At 38.6% G+C, this 20,056-nt stretch overlaps 1 protein-coding gene across 1 annotated transcript; it reads left to right on the top strand.

Moving 5' to 3' along the window:
• Nucleotides 1-912: 912 nt before the first annotated feature.
• Nucleotides 913-18,848, top strand: LOC139586897 (sucrase-isomaltase, intestinal-like). Its single transcript, XM_071420561.1, has 7 exons — nucleotides 913-917; nucleotides 979-1,114; nucleotides 7,380-7,531; nucleotides 10,011-10,182; nucleotides 13,342-13,441; nucleotides 18,395-18,507; nucleotides 18,750-18,848. Exons 1-7 carry the CDS (start codon nucleotides 913-915, stop codon nucleotides 18,846-18,848), a joined length of 777 nt encoding a protein of 258 aa, XP_071276662.1.
• The last annotated feature ends 1,208 nt before the right edge of the window (nucleotides 18,849-20,056 follow it).

Below are 20,056 nucleotides of genomic sequence, written 5' to 3'. Positions count from 1 at the left end.
ATAAAATGCAATAAAATGCAACAAAATAAAATAAAATACAATAAAATAAAATAAATTAAAACCAAAATGAAATAATAAAATAAAATGCAATAAAAAAAAAAAATTAAATTAAAATACAATAAAATAAAATGCAGTAAAATGCAACAAAATAAAATAAAATGCAATAAAATACAATAAAATAAAATAAATGAAATAAAATAATAAAATAAAATACAATACAATACAATAAAATACAACAAAATAAAATAAAATAAAATAAAATAAAAATAAAATGAAATAATAAAATAAAATAAAATAAATTAAAATACAATAAAATAAGATGCAATAAAATGCAACAAAATAAAATAAAATACAATAAAATAAAATAAATTAAAAACAAAATGAAATAATAAAATAAAATGCAATTAAAAAAAAAAATTAAATTAAAATACAATAAAATAAAATGCAATAAAATACAACAAAATAAAATAAAATGCAATAAAATACAATAAAATAAAATAAATGAAATAAAATAATAAAATAAAATACAATACAATACAATAAAATACAACAAAATAAAATAAAATGCAATAAAATAAAAATAAAATGAAATAATAAAATAAAATAAAATAAATTAAAATACAATAAAATAAGATGCAATAAAATGCAACAAAATAAAATAAAATACAATAAAATAAAATAAATTAAAAACAAAATGAAATAATAAAATAAAATGCAATACAATAAAATAAATTAAATTAAAATACAATAAAATAAAATGCAATAAAATAAAATAAATTAAAATACAATAAAATAAGATGCAATAAAATGCAACAAAATAAAATAAAATACAATAAAATACAACAAAATAAAATAAAATGCAATAAAATACAATAAAATAAAATGCAACAAAATAAAATAAAATACAATAAAATGCCGTAAAATGCACTAAAATAAATTAAAATACAATAAAATAAACTAAACCAAGCTGCAGTGCAGTGATTGTGTGTCCGTGTCCCCCCCAGGGCTGGAGCTGGCCCTGGTTCCCCTCCCGGCCCCGCTGCTCTTTGGGGCCCCCCTGGGCTCCGTGCGCCTCCGGGCCCAGCTCCAGAGCCCAACGCGGCTGCGGCTGCAGGTACGGAACGGAGAGGGGAATAATGGGGGAAATAATGGGGGAATAATGGGGAATGATGGGGGAAATAATGGGGAATAATGGGGGATAATGGGGGAAATAATGGGGAATAATGGGGGAAATAATGGGGGAATAATGGGGGATAATGGGGGAAATAATGGGGGAAATAATGGGGGATAATGGGGAATAATGGGGGATAATGGGGGAAATAATGGGGGAAATAATGGGGGAATAATGGGGGAATAACAGGGGAATAATGGGGGAAATAATGGGGAATAATGGGGGATAATGGGGGAAATAATGGGGGAATAATGGGGGAAATAATGGGGGAAATAATGGGGGAAATAATGGGGAATAATGGGGGAAATAATGGGGAATAATGGGGGATAATGGGGGATAATGGGGGATAATGGGGGAAATAATGGGGGATAATGGGGGATAATGGGGGAAATGATGGGGGAATAATGGGGAATAATGGGGAAATAATGGGGGAAATAATGGGGGAAATAATGGGGGAATAACAGGGGATAATGGGGGATAATGGGGGAAATAATGGGGAATGATGGGGGAAATAATGGGGGATAATGGGGGAAATAATGGGGGAAATAATGGGGGAAATAATGGGGGAATAACAGGGGATAATGGGGGATAATGGGGGAAATAATGGGGAATGATGGGGGAAATAATGGGGGATAATGGGGGAAATAATGGGGGAAATAATGGGGGAATAATGGGGGATAATGGGGGAAATAATGGGGGAAATAATGGGGGAATAACGGGGAATAATGGGGAATAATGGGGGAGAGAGCTGGGAATAATGGGGGAGAGAACTGGGAATACTGGGGGATAATGGGGGAGAGAGCTGGGAATACTGGGGGAAAATAACGGGGGAATAACGGGGGAGAGAGCTGGGAATAATGGGGGAATAACAGGGGAATAATGGGGGAGAGAGCTGGGAATAACGGGGAATAATGGGGGAATAACGGGGGATAATGGGGGAATAAGGGGGAATAATGGGGGAAATAACCAGGAATTAATGGGGGAATAATGGGGGAAATAATGGGGGAGAGAGCTGGGAATAATGGGTGAAATAATGGGGGAATAATGAGGGATAATGGGGGGAAATAATGGGGGAATAATGGGAGAGAATGGGGGAATAATGGGGGAATAACGGGGGATAATGGGGGAATAATGGCGGAAATAATGGGGGATAATGGGGGAATAATGGGGGAATAATGGGGGAATAACGGGGAAATAATGGGGGATAACGGGGGAGAGAGCTGGGAATAATGGGGAAATAACGGGGGATAATGGGGAAATAATGGGGGATAATGGGGGGGAATAACGGGGGAATAATGGTGGGAAATAATGGGGGAATAATGGGGGATAATGGGGGAATAACGGGGGAGAGAGCTGGGAATAATGGGGAAATAACGGGGGATAATGGGGGATAATGGGGAAATAATGGGGGAATAATGGGGGAATAATGGGGGAAATAATGGGGGAATAATGGGGGGAAATAATGGGGGATAATGGGGGGAAATAATGGGGGATAATGGGGGAATAACAGGGGAATAATGGGGGGATAACGGGGGAGAGAGCTGGGAGTAATGGGGGAAACAGCGGGGGGATAATGGGGAAATAATGGGGGATAATAATGGGGGAAATAATGGGGGAAATAATGGGGGATAATGGGGGATAATGGGGGAAATAATGGGGGATAATGGGGCGAATAATGGGGGAATAATGGGGGATAATGGGGGAAATAATGGGGGAGAGAGCGGGGATAATAATGGGGAATAATGGGGGAAATAATGGGGGAAATAATGGGGGAGAGAGCTGGGAATAATGGGGGAAATAATGGGGAATAATGGGGGAAATAATGGGGGAGAGAGCTGGGAATAATGGGGGAAAAAATGGGGAATAATGGGGGAAATAATGGGGGAAATAATGGGGGAGAGAGCTGGGAATAATGGGGGATAACGGGGAATAATGCGGGGAAATAATGGGGGAATAACGGGGAATAATGGGGAATAATGGGGGAGAGAGCTGGGAATAATGGGGGGGAGAACTGGGAATACTGGGGGATAATGGGGGAGAGAGCTGGGAATACTGGGGGAAAATAACAGGGGAATAACGGGGCAGAGAGCTGGGAATAATGGGGGAATAACAGGGGAATAATGGGGGAGAGAGCTGGGAATAATGGGGGATAATGGGGGAATAACGGGGGAATAACGGGGGATAATGGGGGAATAAGGGGGAATAATGGGGGAAATAACCAGGAATTAATGGGGGAATAATGGGGGAAATAATGGGGGAGAGAGCTGGGAATAATGGGTGAAATAATGGGGGAATAATGAGGGATAATGGGGGGAAATAATGGGGGAATAATGGGAGAGAATGGGGGAATAATGGGGGAATAACGGGGGATAATGGGGGAATAATGGGGGAAATAATGGGGGATAATGGGGGAATAATGGGGGATAATGGGGAATAATGGGGAAATAACGGGGGAATAACGGGGGAGAGAGCTGGGAATAATGGGGAAATAACGGGGGATAATGGGGGATAATGGGGGAAATAATGGGGGATAATGGGGGAATAATGGGGGAATAATGGGGGGAAATAATGGGGGAAATAATGGGGGGAAATAATGGGGGATAATGGGGGAATAACAGGGGAATAATGGGGGGATAACGGGGGAGAGAGCTGGGAGTAATGGGGGAAACAGCGGGGGGATAATGGGGAAATAATGGGGGATAATAATGGGGGAAATAATGGGGGAAATAATGGGGGAATAATGGGGGATAATGGGGGAAATAATGGGGGAGAGAGCGGGGATAATAATGGGGAATAATGGGGGAAATAATGGGGGAAATAATGGGGGAGAGAGCTGGGAATAATGGGGGAAATAATGGGGAATAATGGGGGAAATAATGGGGGAGAGAGCTGGGAATAATGGGGGAAATAATGGGGAATAATGGGGGAAATAATGGGGGAGAGAGCTGGGAATAATGGGGGATAACGGGGAATAATGCGGGGAAATAATGGGGGAATAACGGGGAATAATGGGGAATAATGGGGGAGAGAGCTGGGAATAATGGGGGAGAGAACTGGGAATACTGGGGGATAATGGGGAGAGAGCTGGGAATACTGGGGGAAAATAACAGGGGAATAACGGGGCAGAGAGCTGGGAATAATGGGGGAATAACAGGGGAATAATGGGGGAGAGAGCTGGGAATAATGGGGGATAATGGGGGAATAACGGGGGATAATGGGGGAATAAGGGGGAATAATGGGTGAAATAATGGGGGAATAATGAGGGATAATGGGGGGAAATAATGGGGGAATAATGGGAGAGAATGGGGGAATAACGGGGGATAATGGGGGAATAATGGGGGAAATAATGGGGGAATAATGGGAGAGAATGGGGGAATAACGGGGGATAATGGGGGAATAATGGGGGAAATAATGGGGGATAATGGGGGAATAATGGGGGAATAACGGGGAAATAATGGGGGGATAACGGGGGAGAGAGCTGGGAATAATGGGGGAAACAGCGGGGGGATAATGGGGAAATAATGGGGGATAATGGGGGGGAATAACGGGGGAATAATGGTGGGAAATAATGGGGGAATAATGGGGGATAATGGGGAATAATGGGGAAATAACGGGGGAATAACGGGGGAGAGAGCTGGGAATAATGGGGAAATAACGGGGGATAATGGGGGAATAATGGGGGAAATAATGGGGGATAATGGGGGAATAATGGGGGAATAATGGGGGAGAGAGCTGGGAATAATGGGGGAAATAATGGGGGATAATGGGGGAATAACAGGGGAATAATGGGGGAATAACGGGGAAATAATGGGGGGATAACGGGGGAGAGAGCTGGGAGTAATGGGGGAAATAATGGGGAATAATGGGGGGAAATAATGGGGGAATAATGGGGAAATAAGGGGGGAGAGAGCTGGGAATAATGGAGGAATAATGGGGGAATAATGGGGAATATTGGGGGGAATAACCAGGAATTAATGGGGGAATAATGGGGGAATAACCAGGAAATAATGGGGGAATAATGGGGAATAATGGGGGATAATGGGGAAGAGAGCTGGGAATAATGGGGGAATAACGGGGGAAACAATGGGGAATAACGGGGGAAATAATGGGGAATAACGGGGGAAATAATGGGGGAATAATGGGGAAATAATGGGGGAATAATGGAGAAATAATGGGGGATAATGGGGAATAATGGGGAATAATGGGGGAAATAATCAGGAAGTATTCGGGGAATAATGGGGGAATAATGGGAGAGGAAATAGGAAATAATGGGAATTAATGAGGGAATAACGGGGAAATAATGGGGATGGGAAATGGGAAATACCCAGGAAATAATGGGGGAATAATGGGGGAAATAACTGGGGAAATAAAAGGAAATAATGGGGGAAAAACTGGGAAATAGCAGGGAAATAATGGGAGAAAATGGGGAAATAAAGGAGGGAAAATGAGGAAAAAATGGGGAAATAATGGGGGAAAATGGGGAAATAATGGAGGAAAAATGGGCACATAATGGAGGAAAAACTGGGAAATAGCAGGGAAATAATGGGGGGAAAAGAGGAAATAATGGGGAAATAATGGGGGAAAAACTGGGAAATAATGGGGAAATAATGGAGGGAAAATGAGGAAATAATGGGGAAATAATGGAGGGAAAACCATGGAAATGATGGGGAAAGAGGGGAAAATAACAGGAATGGGAAAAGGGAAATAATGGGGGAAAAAAGGGAAAATCCCAAAAAGGGAAAAGTCCTGGGGGAAATAATGAGGAAAAAAGGGAAAATCCTGGAGGGAAATTGGGGGGAAAAGGGAAAATCCCAAAAAGCGAAAATCTCAAAAAGGGAAAATCCCAAAAAGAGAAAATCCCAAAAAGGGAAAAATCCTGGGGGGAAAATAACGAGGAAAAAAGGAAAATCCTGGAGGGGAAATTGGGGGGAAAAAGGGAAAATCCCAAAAAGGGAAAATCCCAAAAAGGGAAAATCCCAAAAAGCGAAAATCCCAAAAAGGGAAAAGTCCTGGGGGGAAAATAACGAGGAAAAAAGGAAAATCCTGGAGGGAAATTTGGGGAAAAAAGGGAAAATCCAGGGGGACAAAGGGAAAATCCAGGGGGAAAAGGGAAAATCCTGGCGGAAAAAGGGAAAATCCCAGGGGAAAAAGGGAAAATCCGGGGGAAAAAAGGGAAAATCCGGGGGGATAAAGGGAAAATCCTGAGGGGAAATTGGGGGGAAAAAGGGAAAATCCGGGGGGAAAAAGGGAAATCCAGGGGGGAAAGGGGAAAATCCGGGGGGAAAAGGGAAAATCCGGGGGGAAAAGGGAAAATCCTGGCGGAAAAAGGGAAAATCCCAGGGGAAAAAGGGAAAATCCTGAGGGAAAAAGGGAAAATCCTGAAGGGAAAAAGGGAAAATCCAGGGGGAAAAAGGGAAAATCCTGAAGGGAAAAAGGGAAAATCCTGAGGGAAAATTGGGGGGAAAAAGGGAAAATTCAGGGGGAAAAAGGGAAAATCCAGGGGGGAAAAGGGAAAATCCGGGGGAAAAAGGGAAAATCCCGGGGGGGAAAAGGGAAATCCAGGGGGAAAAGGGAAAATCCGGGGGGAAAAGGGAAAATCCTGGCGGAAAAAGGGAAAATCCCAGGGGAAAAAGGGAAAATCCGGGGGAAAAAAGGGAAAATCCAGGGGGAAAAAGGGAAAATCCTGAGGGGAAATTGGGGAAAAAAGGAAAAATCCGGGGGGAAAAAGGGAAATCCAGGGGGAAAAGGGGAAAATCCGGGGGGAAAAGGGAAAATCCGGGGGGAAAAAGGGAAAATCTGGAGGGAAAAAGGGAAAATCCAGGGGGAAATTGGGAGGGAAAAGTGAAAATCCCGAAAAGGGAAAATCCTGAAGGGAAATTGGAGGGAAAAAGGGAAAATCCTGGCGGAAAAAGGGAAAATCCGGGGGGAAAAAGGGAAAATCTGGGGGGAAAAAGGGAAATCCGGGGGGGGGGAAAGGGAAAAGCCAGGGGGAAAAAGGGAAAATCCCGGGGGGGAAAAGGGGAAAATCCTGGAGGGAAATTGGGGGGAAAAAGGGAAAATCCGGGGGGAAAAAGGGAAAATCCTGAGGGGAAATTTGGGGGAAAAAGGGAAAATCAGGGGGAAATTACAAATCCCTCATTCCCACCCCAAAAGAGCCCAAAATTCCCATTTTTTCCCATTTTTTCCCATTTTTTCCCCTTTTCCCCAGTTCACGGACGCCAGGGAGCCGCGGTTCGAGGTCCCCGAGGAGGTCGTGGGGCCCTTCCCGGGCACGGCCGCCCCCGAGCCCCAATTTCGGCTGAAATTCCAGGAGAATCCGTTCGGGGTGCAGGTGCTGAGAGCCAGCACGGGCAGGGTCATGTGAGCAAAAGTCTCATTTTTACACCCAAAAAATTCCCTTTTTTAACCCAAAAAATTCACTTTTTAACCCAAAAAATTCCTTTTTTTAATCCCAAAAATTCACTTTTTAACCCAAAAAATTCCTTTTTTTAAACTCCAAAAATTCACTTTTTAACCCAAAAAATTCCCTTTTTTACACCCCAAAAATTCCCTTTTTTACAACCAAAAATTCCCCCTTTTTTTACCCAAAAATTCCCTTTTTTACCCCAAAAAATTCGCCTCTTTTAACCCAAAAATTCCCTTTTTTTACAACCAAATATTCCCCCTTTTTTTACCCAAAAAAACCCCTTCTTTTACCCAAAAATTCCCTGTTTTACACCCAAAAAATCCCCTTTTTACACCCAAAAATTCCCCTTTTTAACCCAAAAATTCCCTTTTTTAACCCAAAATTCCCTTTTCTACACCCAAAAAATTCCTTTTTTTACACCCAAAAAATTCCCTTTTTTTAAACCCAAAAATTCCCTTTTTTAACCCAAAAATTCCCTTTTTTTCCCAAAAGATAAATCCCAATTTTTCCAGATTTCCCAATTTTTCAAGTGAGCCAAAAATCCCCTTTTTTTAACCAAAAAATTCCCTTTTTTACACCCAAAAATTCCCCCTTTTTAACCCAAAAATTCCCTTTTTTTAAGCCAAAAATTCCTTTCTTTTCGCTCCCAAAAATCCCCTTTTTTACCTGCAAAAATCCGCTTTTTTAACCGCAAAATTCCTTTTTTTTAACCTGCAAAAATGCCCTATTTTAACCCAAAAATTCCCTTTTTTAACCCCAAAAATTCCTTTTTTAACCCAAAAATCCCCTTTTTTTAACCCCAAAAATTCCCTATTTTTTACCCAAAAATTCCTTTCTTTTTACCTGCAAAAATTCCCCTTTTTTAACCTGCAAAAATCCCCTTTTTTAACCCAAAAAATTCCCTTTTTACCCCCCAAAATCCCCTTTTTTAACCCAAAAAATCCCTTTTTTTACCCAAAAATTCCCCTTTTTTTTTGACCTGCAAAATTCCTTTTTTTAACCCAAAAAATCCCCTTTTTTACCCCCAAAAAATCCCCTTTTTTACCCCCAAAAATTCCCTTTTTTGACCCAAAAATTCCCCTTTTTTAACCCAAAAATCCACTTTTTTACATCCAAAAATTCCTTTTTTAACCTGCAAAAATTCCCTTTTTTTACCCAAAAATTCCCCTTTTTTAACCCACAAAATCCCCTTTTTTGCACCCAAAAATTCCCTTTTTTAACCTGCAAAAATTCCCTTTTTTTTACCCAAAAATTCCCTTTTTACCCCCAAAAATTCCCAATGTTGGCAGAGTCCTGTCAGCCTATTTTCATTTTTATTGTTATTTTTACTTTTACATTAATTTTTAAAATTAATTCTTATTTTAATTCTTATTTTAATTTATTTTTATTATTCTTATATTTATATTTATATTTATATTTATATTTATTTTTATATTATTTTTATTTTAATTTTTAATTTTTATTATATTTATTTTTATAGTTAATATTTTTATTTTTAATTTTTATATCAATTTTAATTTTTAATTTTGATTTTAATTTTAACTTTAATTATTATTTTTATTTTAATTTTTATGTTTATTTTTATTTTATGGTTATTTTTACATTGATTTTTTAATTTTTATTTTTATATTCTTATTTTAATTTTTATTTTTATCTTCACTTTTATTTTTATATTAATCTGTTTCAATTTTTATTTTTATTTTTATTTTTATTTTAATTTTTATTTTTGATTTTAAATTAATTTCAACCTAATTTTAATTTTTAATTTTATTATAATTTTAATTTTATTTTTATTTTTATATTTATTTTATATTGATTTTTAAGATTTTCATATTAATTTTAATTTTAATTTATATATTATTTTTTATTTTTATTTTTATTTTTACAATAATTTTAATTTTTAATTTCCATTTTGACTTTAATTTCATTTTTATTTTTATTTTTATATTATATTGATTTTTAAATTTTTTATATTAATTATAATTTTAATTTTTAATTTTAATTTTAATTTTATTTTTAATTAGTATTTTTAATTTCATTTTTATTTTTATTTTTATTTTTATATTAATTTTTATTATAATTTTAATTTTAACTTTAACTTTAATTTTTAATTTTATTTTTTAATTTTAATTTTATTTTAATTTTTATCTTAACTTAAATTTGTAATTTTAATTTTAATTTTAACTTTAATTTTAATTAATATTTTTAACTTTAATTTTAATTTTTATTTTAATTTTTATTTTTATTTTTTTAAATTTTTATATTAATTCTAATTTCTAATTTTAATTTCAGTTTAACTTCATTTTTTTTAATTTTAATTTTTTTTATTTTCATATTAATTTCTAATTTTTTTTAAATTTTAATTTTATTTTTTTAATTTATTTTTTCATTTTTATTTTTATTTTATTTTAATTTCATTTCATTTCCCCTCAGCTTTGACACCACCGTGGGGCCGCTGCTGCTCTCGGATCAGTTCCTGTCGCTCTCCTCGCGCCTCTCCTGCTCCGCCCTCTACAGCCCCGGGCAGCGCCGGCTGCGCCTGCGGCCGGGCTGGCACCGCTGGGGCCTCTACAGCAGCCAGGGCCAGCACGGGGAAAACGCTGAGGTAACTTTGGGGCAAATTCCTGCAGATTTGGGAAAATTCCTTCAGTTTTGGGTAAATCTGGGAGAGTTTTATTTAATGTGGTCAGTTTTGGGCAAATCTGGGAGAGTTTTAATGGGTGAGATTGGGGCAAACTCCGCCTCCAGCCCGGCTGGCACCGCTGGGGCCTCTACAGCAGCCAGGGGCACAACGGGGATAATGCTGAGGTAAATTTGGGGCAAATTCCCTCAGATTTGGGAAAATTCAACCAGTTTGGGGCAAATTCATGCAGTTTTGGGTAAATCTGGCAGTGTTTTATTTAATGTGGTGAGATTGGGGCAAACTCCGCCTCCAGCCCGGCTGGCACCGCTGGGGCCTCTACAGCAGCCAGGGCCAGCACGGGGACAGTGCTGAGGTAAATTTGAGGCAAATTCCCTCAGGTTTGGGTAAATTCCTTCAGATTTGGTCAAATTCCTGCAGTTTAGGGTAAATTCCTGCAGTTTTGGACAAATTGCTTCAGTTTGGGGCAAATTCCTGCAGTTTTGGGCAAATCTGGGAGAGTTTTAATGGGTGAGATTGGGGCAAACTCCGCCTCCAGCCCAGCGGGCACCGCTGGGGCCTCTACAGCAGCCAGGGGCACAACGGGGATAATGCTGAGGTAAATTTGGGGCAAATTCCTGCAGATTTGGGAAAATTCAACCCGTTTGGGGCAAATTCCTGCAGTTTGGAGTAAATCTGGCAGTGTTTTATTTAATGTGGTGAGATTGTGGCAAACTCCGCCTCCAGCCCGCCTGGCACCGCTGGGGCCTCTACAGCAGCCAGGGACAGCATGGGGACAGTGCTGAGGTAACTTTGGGGCAAATTCCTGCAGATTTGGGAAAATTCCTTCAATTTGGGAAAATTCCTTCAGTTTTGAGTAAATTCCTTCAGTTTGGGGCGAATCTGGCAGAGTTTTAATGGGTGAGATTGGGGCAAACTCCGCCTCCAGCCCGGCTGGCACTGCCGGGGCCTCTACAGCAGCCAGGGCCACAACGGGGACAGTGGTGAGGTAAATTTGGGGCAAATTCCCTCAGGTTTGGGCAAATTCCTTCAGGTTTGGGTAAATCTGGGAGAGTTTTATTTAATGTGGTCAGTTTGGGGCAAAGCTGGGAGAGTTTTAATGGGTGAGATTGGGGCAAACTCCGCCTCCGGCCCACCTGGCACCGCCTGGGGCTCTACAGCAGCCAGGGCCAGCACGGGGACAGTGCTGAGGTAACTTTGAGGCAAATTCCCTCAGGTTTGGGTAAATTCCTTCAGATTTGGTCAAATTCCTGCAGTTTAGGGTAAATTCCTGCAGTTTTGGACAAATTGCTTCAGTTTGGGGCAAATTCCTGCAGTTTTGGGCAAATCTGGGAGAGTTTTAATGGGTGAGATTGGGGCAAACTCCGCCTCCAGCCCGGCTGGCACCGCTGGGGGCTCCACAGCAGTCAGGGGTAGAACGGGGAGAAGGCTGAGGTAACTTTGGGGCAAATTCCCTCAGGTTTGGGTAAATTCCTTCAGTTTTGGGTAAATTCCTTCAGTTTGGGGTAAATTCCTTCAGTTTTGAGTAAATTCCTCCAGTTTGAGGCAAATCTGGGAGAGTTTTAATGGGTGAGATTGGGGCAAACTCCGCCTCCGGCCCACCTGGCACCACCTGGGGCCTCTACAGCAGCCAGGGACAGCACAGGGACAGGGCTGAGGTAACTTTGGGGCAAATTCCCTCAGGTTTGGGCAAATTCCTTCAGGTTTGGGCAAATTCCTTCAGTTTGGGGCAAATTCAACCAGTTTGGGGCAAATCTGGGAGACTTTTAATGGGTGAGATTGGGGCAAACTCCACCTCCAGCCCGGCTGGCACCGCTGGGGCCTCTACAGCAGCCAGGGCCACAACGGGGACAGTGCTGAGGTAAATTTGGGGCAAATTCCTGCAGATTTGGGTAAATTCCTTCAGTTTTGGGGAAATTCCTTCAGTTTGGGGCAAATTCCTTCAGTTTTGGGTAAATCTGGCACTGTTTTATTTAATGGGTGAGACTGGGGCAAATTCCGCCTCCAACCCGGCTGGCACCGCTGGGGCCTCTACAGCAGCCAGGGCCAGCACGGGGACAGTGCTGAGGTAAATTTGGGGCAAATTCCTTCAGATTTGGGAAAATTCCTTCAGTTTTGGGTCAAATTCCGTCAGTTTTGGGTAAATCTGGGACTGCTTTATTGAATGGGTGAGATTGGGGCAAACTCCGCCTCCAGCCCGGCTGGCACCGCCGGGGCCTCTACAGCAGCCAGGGCCACAACGGGGACAGTGCTGAGGTAAATTTGGGGCAAATTCCCTCAGGTTTGGGCAAATTCCCTCAGGTTTGGGCAAATTCCCTCAGGTTTGGGCAAATTCCTTCAGTTTTGGGCAAATCTGGCGGTGTTTTATTTAATGTGGTGAGATTGGGGCAAACTCCGCCTCCAGCCTGGCTGGCACCGCTGGGGCCTCTACAGCAGCCAGGGCCAGCATGGGGACAGTGCTGAGGTAAATTTGGGGCAAATTCCTGCAGTTTTGGGAAAATTCCTGCAGTTTGGGTAAATTCCTTCAGTTTTGGTCAAATTCCTTCAGTTTGGGGCAAATTCCTGCAGTTTTGGGCAAATCTGGGAGAGTTTTAATGGGTGAGATTGGGGCAAACTCCGCCTCCAGCCCGGCTGGCACCACCGGGGCCTCTACAGCAGCCAGGGCCACAATGGGGACAGTGCTGAGGTAAATTTGGGGCAAATTCCCTCAGATTTGGGAAAATTCCTACAGTTTTGGGTAAATTCCTTCAGTTTGGGTAAATTCCTTCAGTTTGGGCAAATTCAACCAGTTTTGGGAAAATTCCTTCAGGGAAAAATGAGGCAAAACTGAGAAAAAATTTGGATTTTCTTCTCCAAAATTCACAAATTTGGGGCAAAACTTTTACAATTTCCCCCCAAATTTTAGCAGAAATTTTTTACAATTTTCCTCCAAAACATTGGGGTAAAATCCCCAATTTTCCACTTTTTCCACTGATTTTAACCCTTTAAAAAATCAGGAAAAAATGAAAATATTTCAGTTCAAATTGCTGATTTTGATGATTTCACCGCTTTGTGGTTCATTTTTGTGCTGTTAATTTTGAATTATTTGATAAATATTTGAATTCTTTTGAATTTTTCCTGCAGGAAGGGCAGAATTTGGCCGGAGTTCACCCATTCCTGCTGTGCTTGGAGGACACGTCCGGAGCCTCCCTGGGCATTTTCCTGCTCAACAGCAACGCCATGGGTGAGCAAAGGGCGGGAAATGCCCCAAAATTCCAAATATTCCCAAAGATTCCCACAAAATTTCCATTTTCTGGAAAAATAGGATTAATTTTTTGCAAATAAAATTGGGGAAAAAATTTAATTAGGAAAAAATTTAATTAGGAAAAAATATAATTAGGAAAAAATTTAAATAGGAAAAAATTTAATTAGGAAAAATATGAAATAAGGAAAAAAATTAATTAGGAAAAATATATAATTAGGAAAAAATATATGGAATTAGGATAATAAATATAATATGGAAAAAAATTAATTAGGAAAAAGTTTAATTAGGAAAAAATATATGGAATTAGGAAAAATATATAATAGGAAAAAATTTATTTAGGAAAAAATTTAATTAGGAAAAAATTAATTAGGAAAAATATATATAATTAGTAAAAATATGATATTAGGAAAACATTTAATTAGGAAAAAATATATGGAATTAGGAAAAATAAATAATTAGGAAAAATTGAATTAGGAAAAAATTGAATTAGGAAAAAAATGTAATTAGGAAAAAAATATAGAGAATTAGGAAAAAATATATGGAATTAGGGAAAATATATTATTAGGAAAAAATATAATTAGGAAAAAATTTAATTAGGAAAAAATTGAATTAAGAAAAAATATATGTAAATAGAAAAAATATATAATTAGGAAAAAATATAATTAGGAAAAAATTGAATTAGGGAAAAAAATAATTAGGAAAAATATATGGAATTAGGAAAAAATATATAATTAGGAAAAAATTTAATTAGGGAAAAATATATGGAATTAGGAAAAATATATAATTAGGGAAAAATTGAATTAGGAAAAATTTTAATTAGTAAAAATATGAAATTAGGAAAAAATTGAATTAGGAAAAAATTGAATTAGGAAAAAATATATGGAATTAGGAAAAATAAATAATTAGGGAAAAATATAATTAGGGAAAAAATTTAATTAGGAAAAATATATATATATAATTAGTAAAAATATATAATTAGGAAAAAATTGAATTAGGAAAAATTTAATTTGGGTCAATTTGGGGAAAATTTTTGCAGATTTTGGGTCAATTTTGGGTCAATTTCATTAAATTTGGGTGGATTTGGGGTCAATTTGGGGAAATTTTTGTGGATTTTGCTTCCATTTCATTCAATTTGGGTCAATGTTGAGGATTTGGGGTCAATTTTGGGTCAATTTCATTAAATTTTGGTTCAATTTGGGGAAATTTTTGTGGATTTTGGGTCAATTTCATTAAATTTGGGTCAATTTTGAGCATTTTGGGTCAATTTTGGGTCAATTTTGGGTCAATTTTTGGGGATTTTGGGTCAACTTTGGGTCAACTTTGGGGGTAAATTTAGGTGGATTTTGGGTCATTTTGTGGAATTTTTTCGTGGATTTCGAGTCAATTTTGCTAAATTTGGGTCAATTTTTGCAGATTTTGGTTCCATTTTGGGTCAATTTCATAGAATTTGGGTCAATTTTGAGGATTTTGGGTCAATTTGGGGAAATTTTTGTGGATTTTGGTTCAATTTTGGGTCAATTTCATTGAGGATTTTGGTTCAATTTTGGGTCAAATTTTGGGTCAATTTCGTTAAATTTGGGTGGATTTTGAGGATTTGGGGGCAATTTTGGGTCAATTTTGGGTCAATTTCATTAAATTTGAGTAAAATTTTTGCGGATTTTGGTTCATTTTCAGTTCAATTCCATAGAATTCGTGTCCATTTTTGCTGATTTTGGGTCAATTTTGAGTCAATTTCCTTAAATTTGGGTGGATTTTGGGGGATTTGGGGTCAATTTTGGGTCATTTTTTGGGGATTTTGGGTCAACTTTGGGGGTAAATTTAGGTGGATTTTGGGTCATTTTGTGGAATTTTTTTGTGGATTTCGAGTCAATTTTGCTAAATTTGGGTCAATTTTTGCAGATTTTGGTTCCATTTTGGGTCAATTTCATAGAATTTGGGTCAATTTTGAGGATTTTGGGTCAATTTGGGGAAATTTTTGTGGATTTTGGTTCAATTTTGGGTCAATTTCATTGAGGATTTTGGTTCAATTTTGGGTCAAATTTTGGGTCAATTTCATTAAATTTGGGTGGATTTTGGGTCAATTTTGGGTCAATTCCATAGAATTTGGGTCCATTTTTTCCGGATTTTGGTTCAATTTCGGGCCAATTTCGCTACATTTGGGTCAAATTTTTGCGGATTTTTCTTCAATTTTGGGTCAATTTTTGCAGATTTTGGGTGAATTTTGAGTCAATTTTTGTGGATTTTGGGTCAATTTCATTAAATTTTGGGTCAATTTTGAGCATTTTGGGTCAATTTTGAGGATTTCATTAAATTTTGGGTCAATTTGGTTAAATTTGGGTCAATTTTTGAAGATTTCAGGTCAAGGTTTGGGTCAATTTCATTAAATTTTGGTGGATTTGGGGGTAAATTTTTGAGGATTTTGGGGCAGTTTGGAATTTTTTTGCGAATTTTGGTTGAATTTTGGGTCAATTTCATTGAATTTGGGTCAATTTTGAGGATTTGGAGTCAAATTTTGGGTCAATTTTGTTAAATTTGGGTGGATTTGGGGGTGGATTTTGGGTCAATTTGGGTCAATTTTTGGGGATTTTGGGTGAATTTCAGGTCAATTTTTGCAGATTTTGATTCAATTTTGAGTCAATTTCCTTAAATTTGGGTCAATTTGTGCTGATTTTGGGTCAATTTTGGGTCAATTTCATTAAATTTGGGTCAATTTTTGCAGATTTTGGGTCAATTTCGGTTCAATTTCATTAAATCTGGGTCAATTTTTGCAGATTTTGGTTCAATTTTGAGTCAATTCCAATAAATTTGGGTCAATTTTGGGTCATTTTCATGCAATTTGGGTCAACTTTGGGGGTAAATTTAGGTGGATTTTGGGTCAATTTGTGGAATTTTTTCGTGGATTTCGAGTCAATTTTGCTAAATTTGGGTCAATTTTTGCAGATTTTGGTTCCATTTTGGGTCAATTTCATAGAATTTGGGTCAATTTTGAGGATTTTGGGTCAATTTGGGGAAATTTTTGTGGATTTTGGTTCAATTTTGGGTCAATTTCATTGAGGATTTTGGTTCAATTTTGGGTCAAATTTTGGGTCAATTTCGTTAAATTTGGGTGGATTTTGAGGATTTGGGGGCAATTTTGGGTCAATTTTGGGTCAATTTCATTAAATTTGAGTAAAATTTTTGCGGATTTTGGTTCATTTTCAGTTCAATTCCATAGAATTCGTGTCCATTTTTGCTGATTTTGGGTCAATTTTGAGTCAATTTCCTTAAATTTGGGTGGATTTTGGGGGATTTTGGGTCAATTTTGGGTCAATTTCGGGTCAATTTCATGCAATTTGGGTCAACTTTAGGGGTAAATTTAGGTGGATTTTGGGTCATTTTGTGGAATTTTTTGTGGATTTCGGGTCAATTTTGTTAAATTTGGGTCAATTTTTGCAGATTTTGGGTCAATTTTGGGTCAATTTCATGAAATTTCGGTGGATTTGGGTAAATTTGGGTGGATTTTGGGTCAATTTGGGGAAATTTTTGTGGATTTTGGTTCAATTTCATTAAAATTTGGTGGATTTGGGGGTAAATTTGGGTGGATTTTGGATCAATTTGGGGGAATTTTTGTGGATTTTGGTTCAATTTCATTAAATTTGGGATTTGGGGTCAATTTTGGGTCAATGTTTGGGGATTTTGGGTGAATTTCGGGTCAATTTTTGTGGATTTTGATTCAATTTTGGGTCAATTTCATTCAATTTTGGTGGATTTGGGGTAAATTTGGGTGGATTTTGGGTCAATTTGGGGAAATTTTTCGCGGATTTTGGGTCAATTTCCTTAAATTTTGGTCAAAATTTTTGTGGATTTTGGTTCAATTTTGAGGATTTCTATGAAATTGACCCAAAATTCAACCAAAATCTTTGAAATTTACCCAAATTCGGTTCAATTTTGGGTTAATTTCATTAAACTTGGGTGGATTTTTGCGGATTTTGGTTCAATTTTGGAGATTTTAGTTCAATTTTGGGTCAATTTCGGTAAATTTAGGTCAATTTTTGAGGATTTTGGGTCAATTTCGTTGAGGATTTTTGGTTCAATTTTCGGTCAAATTTTGGGTCAATTTTGTTAAATTTAGGTGGATTTTGGGTCAATTTGGGGAAATTTTTGTGGTCAATTTTGGGTCGATTTCGCTCATTTTGGGTCAAATTTTTGCAGATTTTGGTTCAATTTCGGTTCAATTCCGTAGAATTTGTGTCCATTTTTGTGGATTTTGGTTCCATTTTGGGTCAAATTTTGGGTCAATTTCGTTAAATTTGGGTGGATTTGGGGGTAAATTTGGGTGGATTTTGGGTCAATTTGGGGAAATTTTTGAGGATTTTGGGTCAATTTCATAAAATTTGGGTCAAATTTTGCAGATTTTGGTTCAATTTTGAGTCAATTTCCTTAAATCTGGGTCAATTTTTGAGGATTTTGGGTCAAATTTTGGCGGATTTGGGTCAATTTGTGGATTTTTTTTTCGGATTTTGGGTCAATTTCCTTAAATTTGGGTCAATTTGTGCTGATTTTGGGTCAATTTTGGTTCCATTTCATTAAATTTGGGTCAATTTTGAGGATTTGGGGTCAATTTTGGTTCAATTTCATTCAATTTCGGTGGATTTGGGGGTAAATTTGGGTGGATTTTGGGTGAATTTTGGGTCAAATTTTGCGGATTTTGGTTCAATTTTGAGTCAATTTCCTTAAATTTGAGTCAATTTTTGCAGATTTTGGTTCAATTTTTAGTGAATTCCATAGAATTTATGTCCATTTTTGCTGATTTTGGTTCATTTTGGGTGAATTTCCCCAGAATTCGTGTCCATTTTTTGTGATTTTGGTTCATTTTGGGTGAATTCCATAGAATTCATGTCCATTTTTGCTGATTTTGGTTCATTTTGGGTGAATTTCCCCATTTTTCCTCAGAGCTCTCGGTGAGCCCGGCCCCGCTCGTCACCTTCAGCACCATCGGGGGCAGCCTGGATCTGTTCCTGCTCCTTGGGAACAGCCCCCAGCAGGTGCTGCAGGAGCATGCCAAGGTCAGAATGGGGGAAATTCAGGGGATTTTGGGCAATTTGGGTGAAATTTGGGTGAAATTTGGGTGAAATTTGGGGATTTTGGGCACCCTGGATCTGTTCCTGCTGCTGGGAACCAGCCCCCAGCAGGTGCTGCAAGAGCATGCCCAGGTCAGGATGGGGGAAATTCAGGGGATTTTGGGCAAATTTGGGCAATTTGGGGGCGTTGGAAAAAATTCCCAATTTTTGGGGTGAAATTTGGGAAGTTTGGGGGTGAAATCCGGGAATTTTGGGGCCGAAATTCGGGAACTTTGGGGGTGAAATTCAAGAATTTTGGCCGTGAAATTCGAAAATTTCAGGGGTGAAATTCAAGGATTTTTGGGGGAAATTCCCAGGATTTTGGGCAATTTGGGATTGGGGTTGAAATCCCAATTTTGGCGCTGAAATCCAGGAATTTTGGGGGTGAAATTCAGGAGTTTTTGGGGTGAAATTCAGGAATTTTGGGCACCCTGGATCTGTTCCTGCTGCTGGGGAACAGCCCCCAGCAGGTGCTGCAGGAGCATGCCCAGGTCAGAATGGGGGAAATTCAGGGGATTTGGGTGAAATTTGGGTGAAATTTGGGTGAAATTTGGGTGAAATTTGGGTGAAATTTGGGTGAAATTTGGGTGAAATTTGGGTGAAATTTGGGTGAAATTTGGGAATTTTGGGCACCCTGGATCTGTTCCTGCTGCTGGGAAACAGCCCCCAGCAGGTGCTGCAAGAGCATGCCCAGGTCAGGATGGGGGAAATTCAGGGGATTTTGGGCAATTTGGGTGAAATTTGGGAATTTTGGAAAAAATTCTCAGGTTTTGGGGTGAAATTCGGGAATTTTAGGGGTGAAATTTGGGAGTTTTTGGGTGAAATTTGAGAATTTTGGCCGTGAAATTCAGGAATTTTGGCCGTGAAATTCGAAAATTTTGGGGGTGAAATTCAAGGATTTTTGGGGCAAATTCCCAGGGTTTTGGGCAATTTGGGATCGGGGTTGAAATCCCCATTTTTGGGGTGAAATTTGGGAATTTTGGGGGTGAAATTTAGGAGTTTTTGGGGGAAATTTCTGGGATTTGGGGCAATTTGGGATTGGAGTCGAAATCCCCATTTTTGGAATGAAATTCAGGAATTTTGGGGGTGAAATTTGGGAATTTTAGCATTGAAATTTGAGAATTTTGGCTGTGAAATTAAAAAATTTTGGGGGTGAAATTTGAAAATTTTGGCGGTGAAATTCAGGGATTTTTGGGGGGAAATTCCCAGGATTTTGGGCAATTTGGGATCGAGGTTGAAATCCCAATTTCGGGGCTGAAATATGGGAATTTTGGGGGTGAAATTTGGGAGTTTTTGGGGGGAAATTTGGGAATTTTGGGGCTGAAATTCGAAAATTTTTGGGTTGAAATGTGAGAGTTTTGGGGATGAAATTCAGGAATTTTTGGGGGAAATTCTCAGGATTTTGGGCAATTTGGGATCAGGGTTGAAATCCCAATTTTGGCGCTGAAATCCGGGAATTTTGGGGGTGAAATTCAGGAATTTTGGCCGTGAAACT

Source organism: Agelaius tricolor, unplaced genomic scaffold, assembly GCF_023055355.1.
Source record: "Agelaius tricolor isolate 1412-34295 unplaced genomic scaffold, bAgeTri1.0.p SCAF_150, whole genome shotgun sequence".
NCBI lineage: Eukaryota > Metazoa > Chordata > Aves > Passeriformes > Icteridae > Agelaius > Agelaius tricolor.
The sequence above is the reverse complement of the archived record's forward strand: the minus strand, read 5'-3'. Positions and strand labels throughout refer to the sequence as shown.

Bases quoted from the DNA above. Each gene is read 5' to 3' on its own strand.
- LOC139586897 (XM_071420561.1), top strand. The intron at 7,532-10,010 runs GTGAGCAAAAGT...ATTTCCCCTCAG, and splicing joins GCCAGCACGGGCAGGGTCAT to CTTTGACACCACCGTGGGGC. The intron at 13,442-18,394 runs GTGAGCAAAGGG...ATTTTTCCTCAG, and splicing joins GCTCAACAGCAACGCCATGG to AGCTCTCGGTGAGCCCGGCC.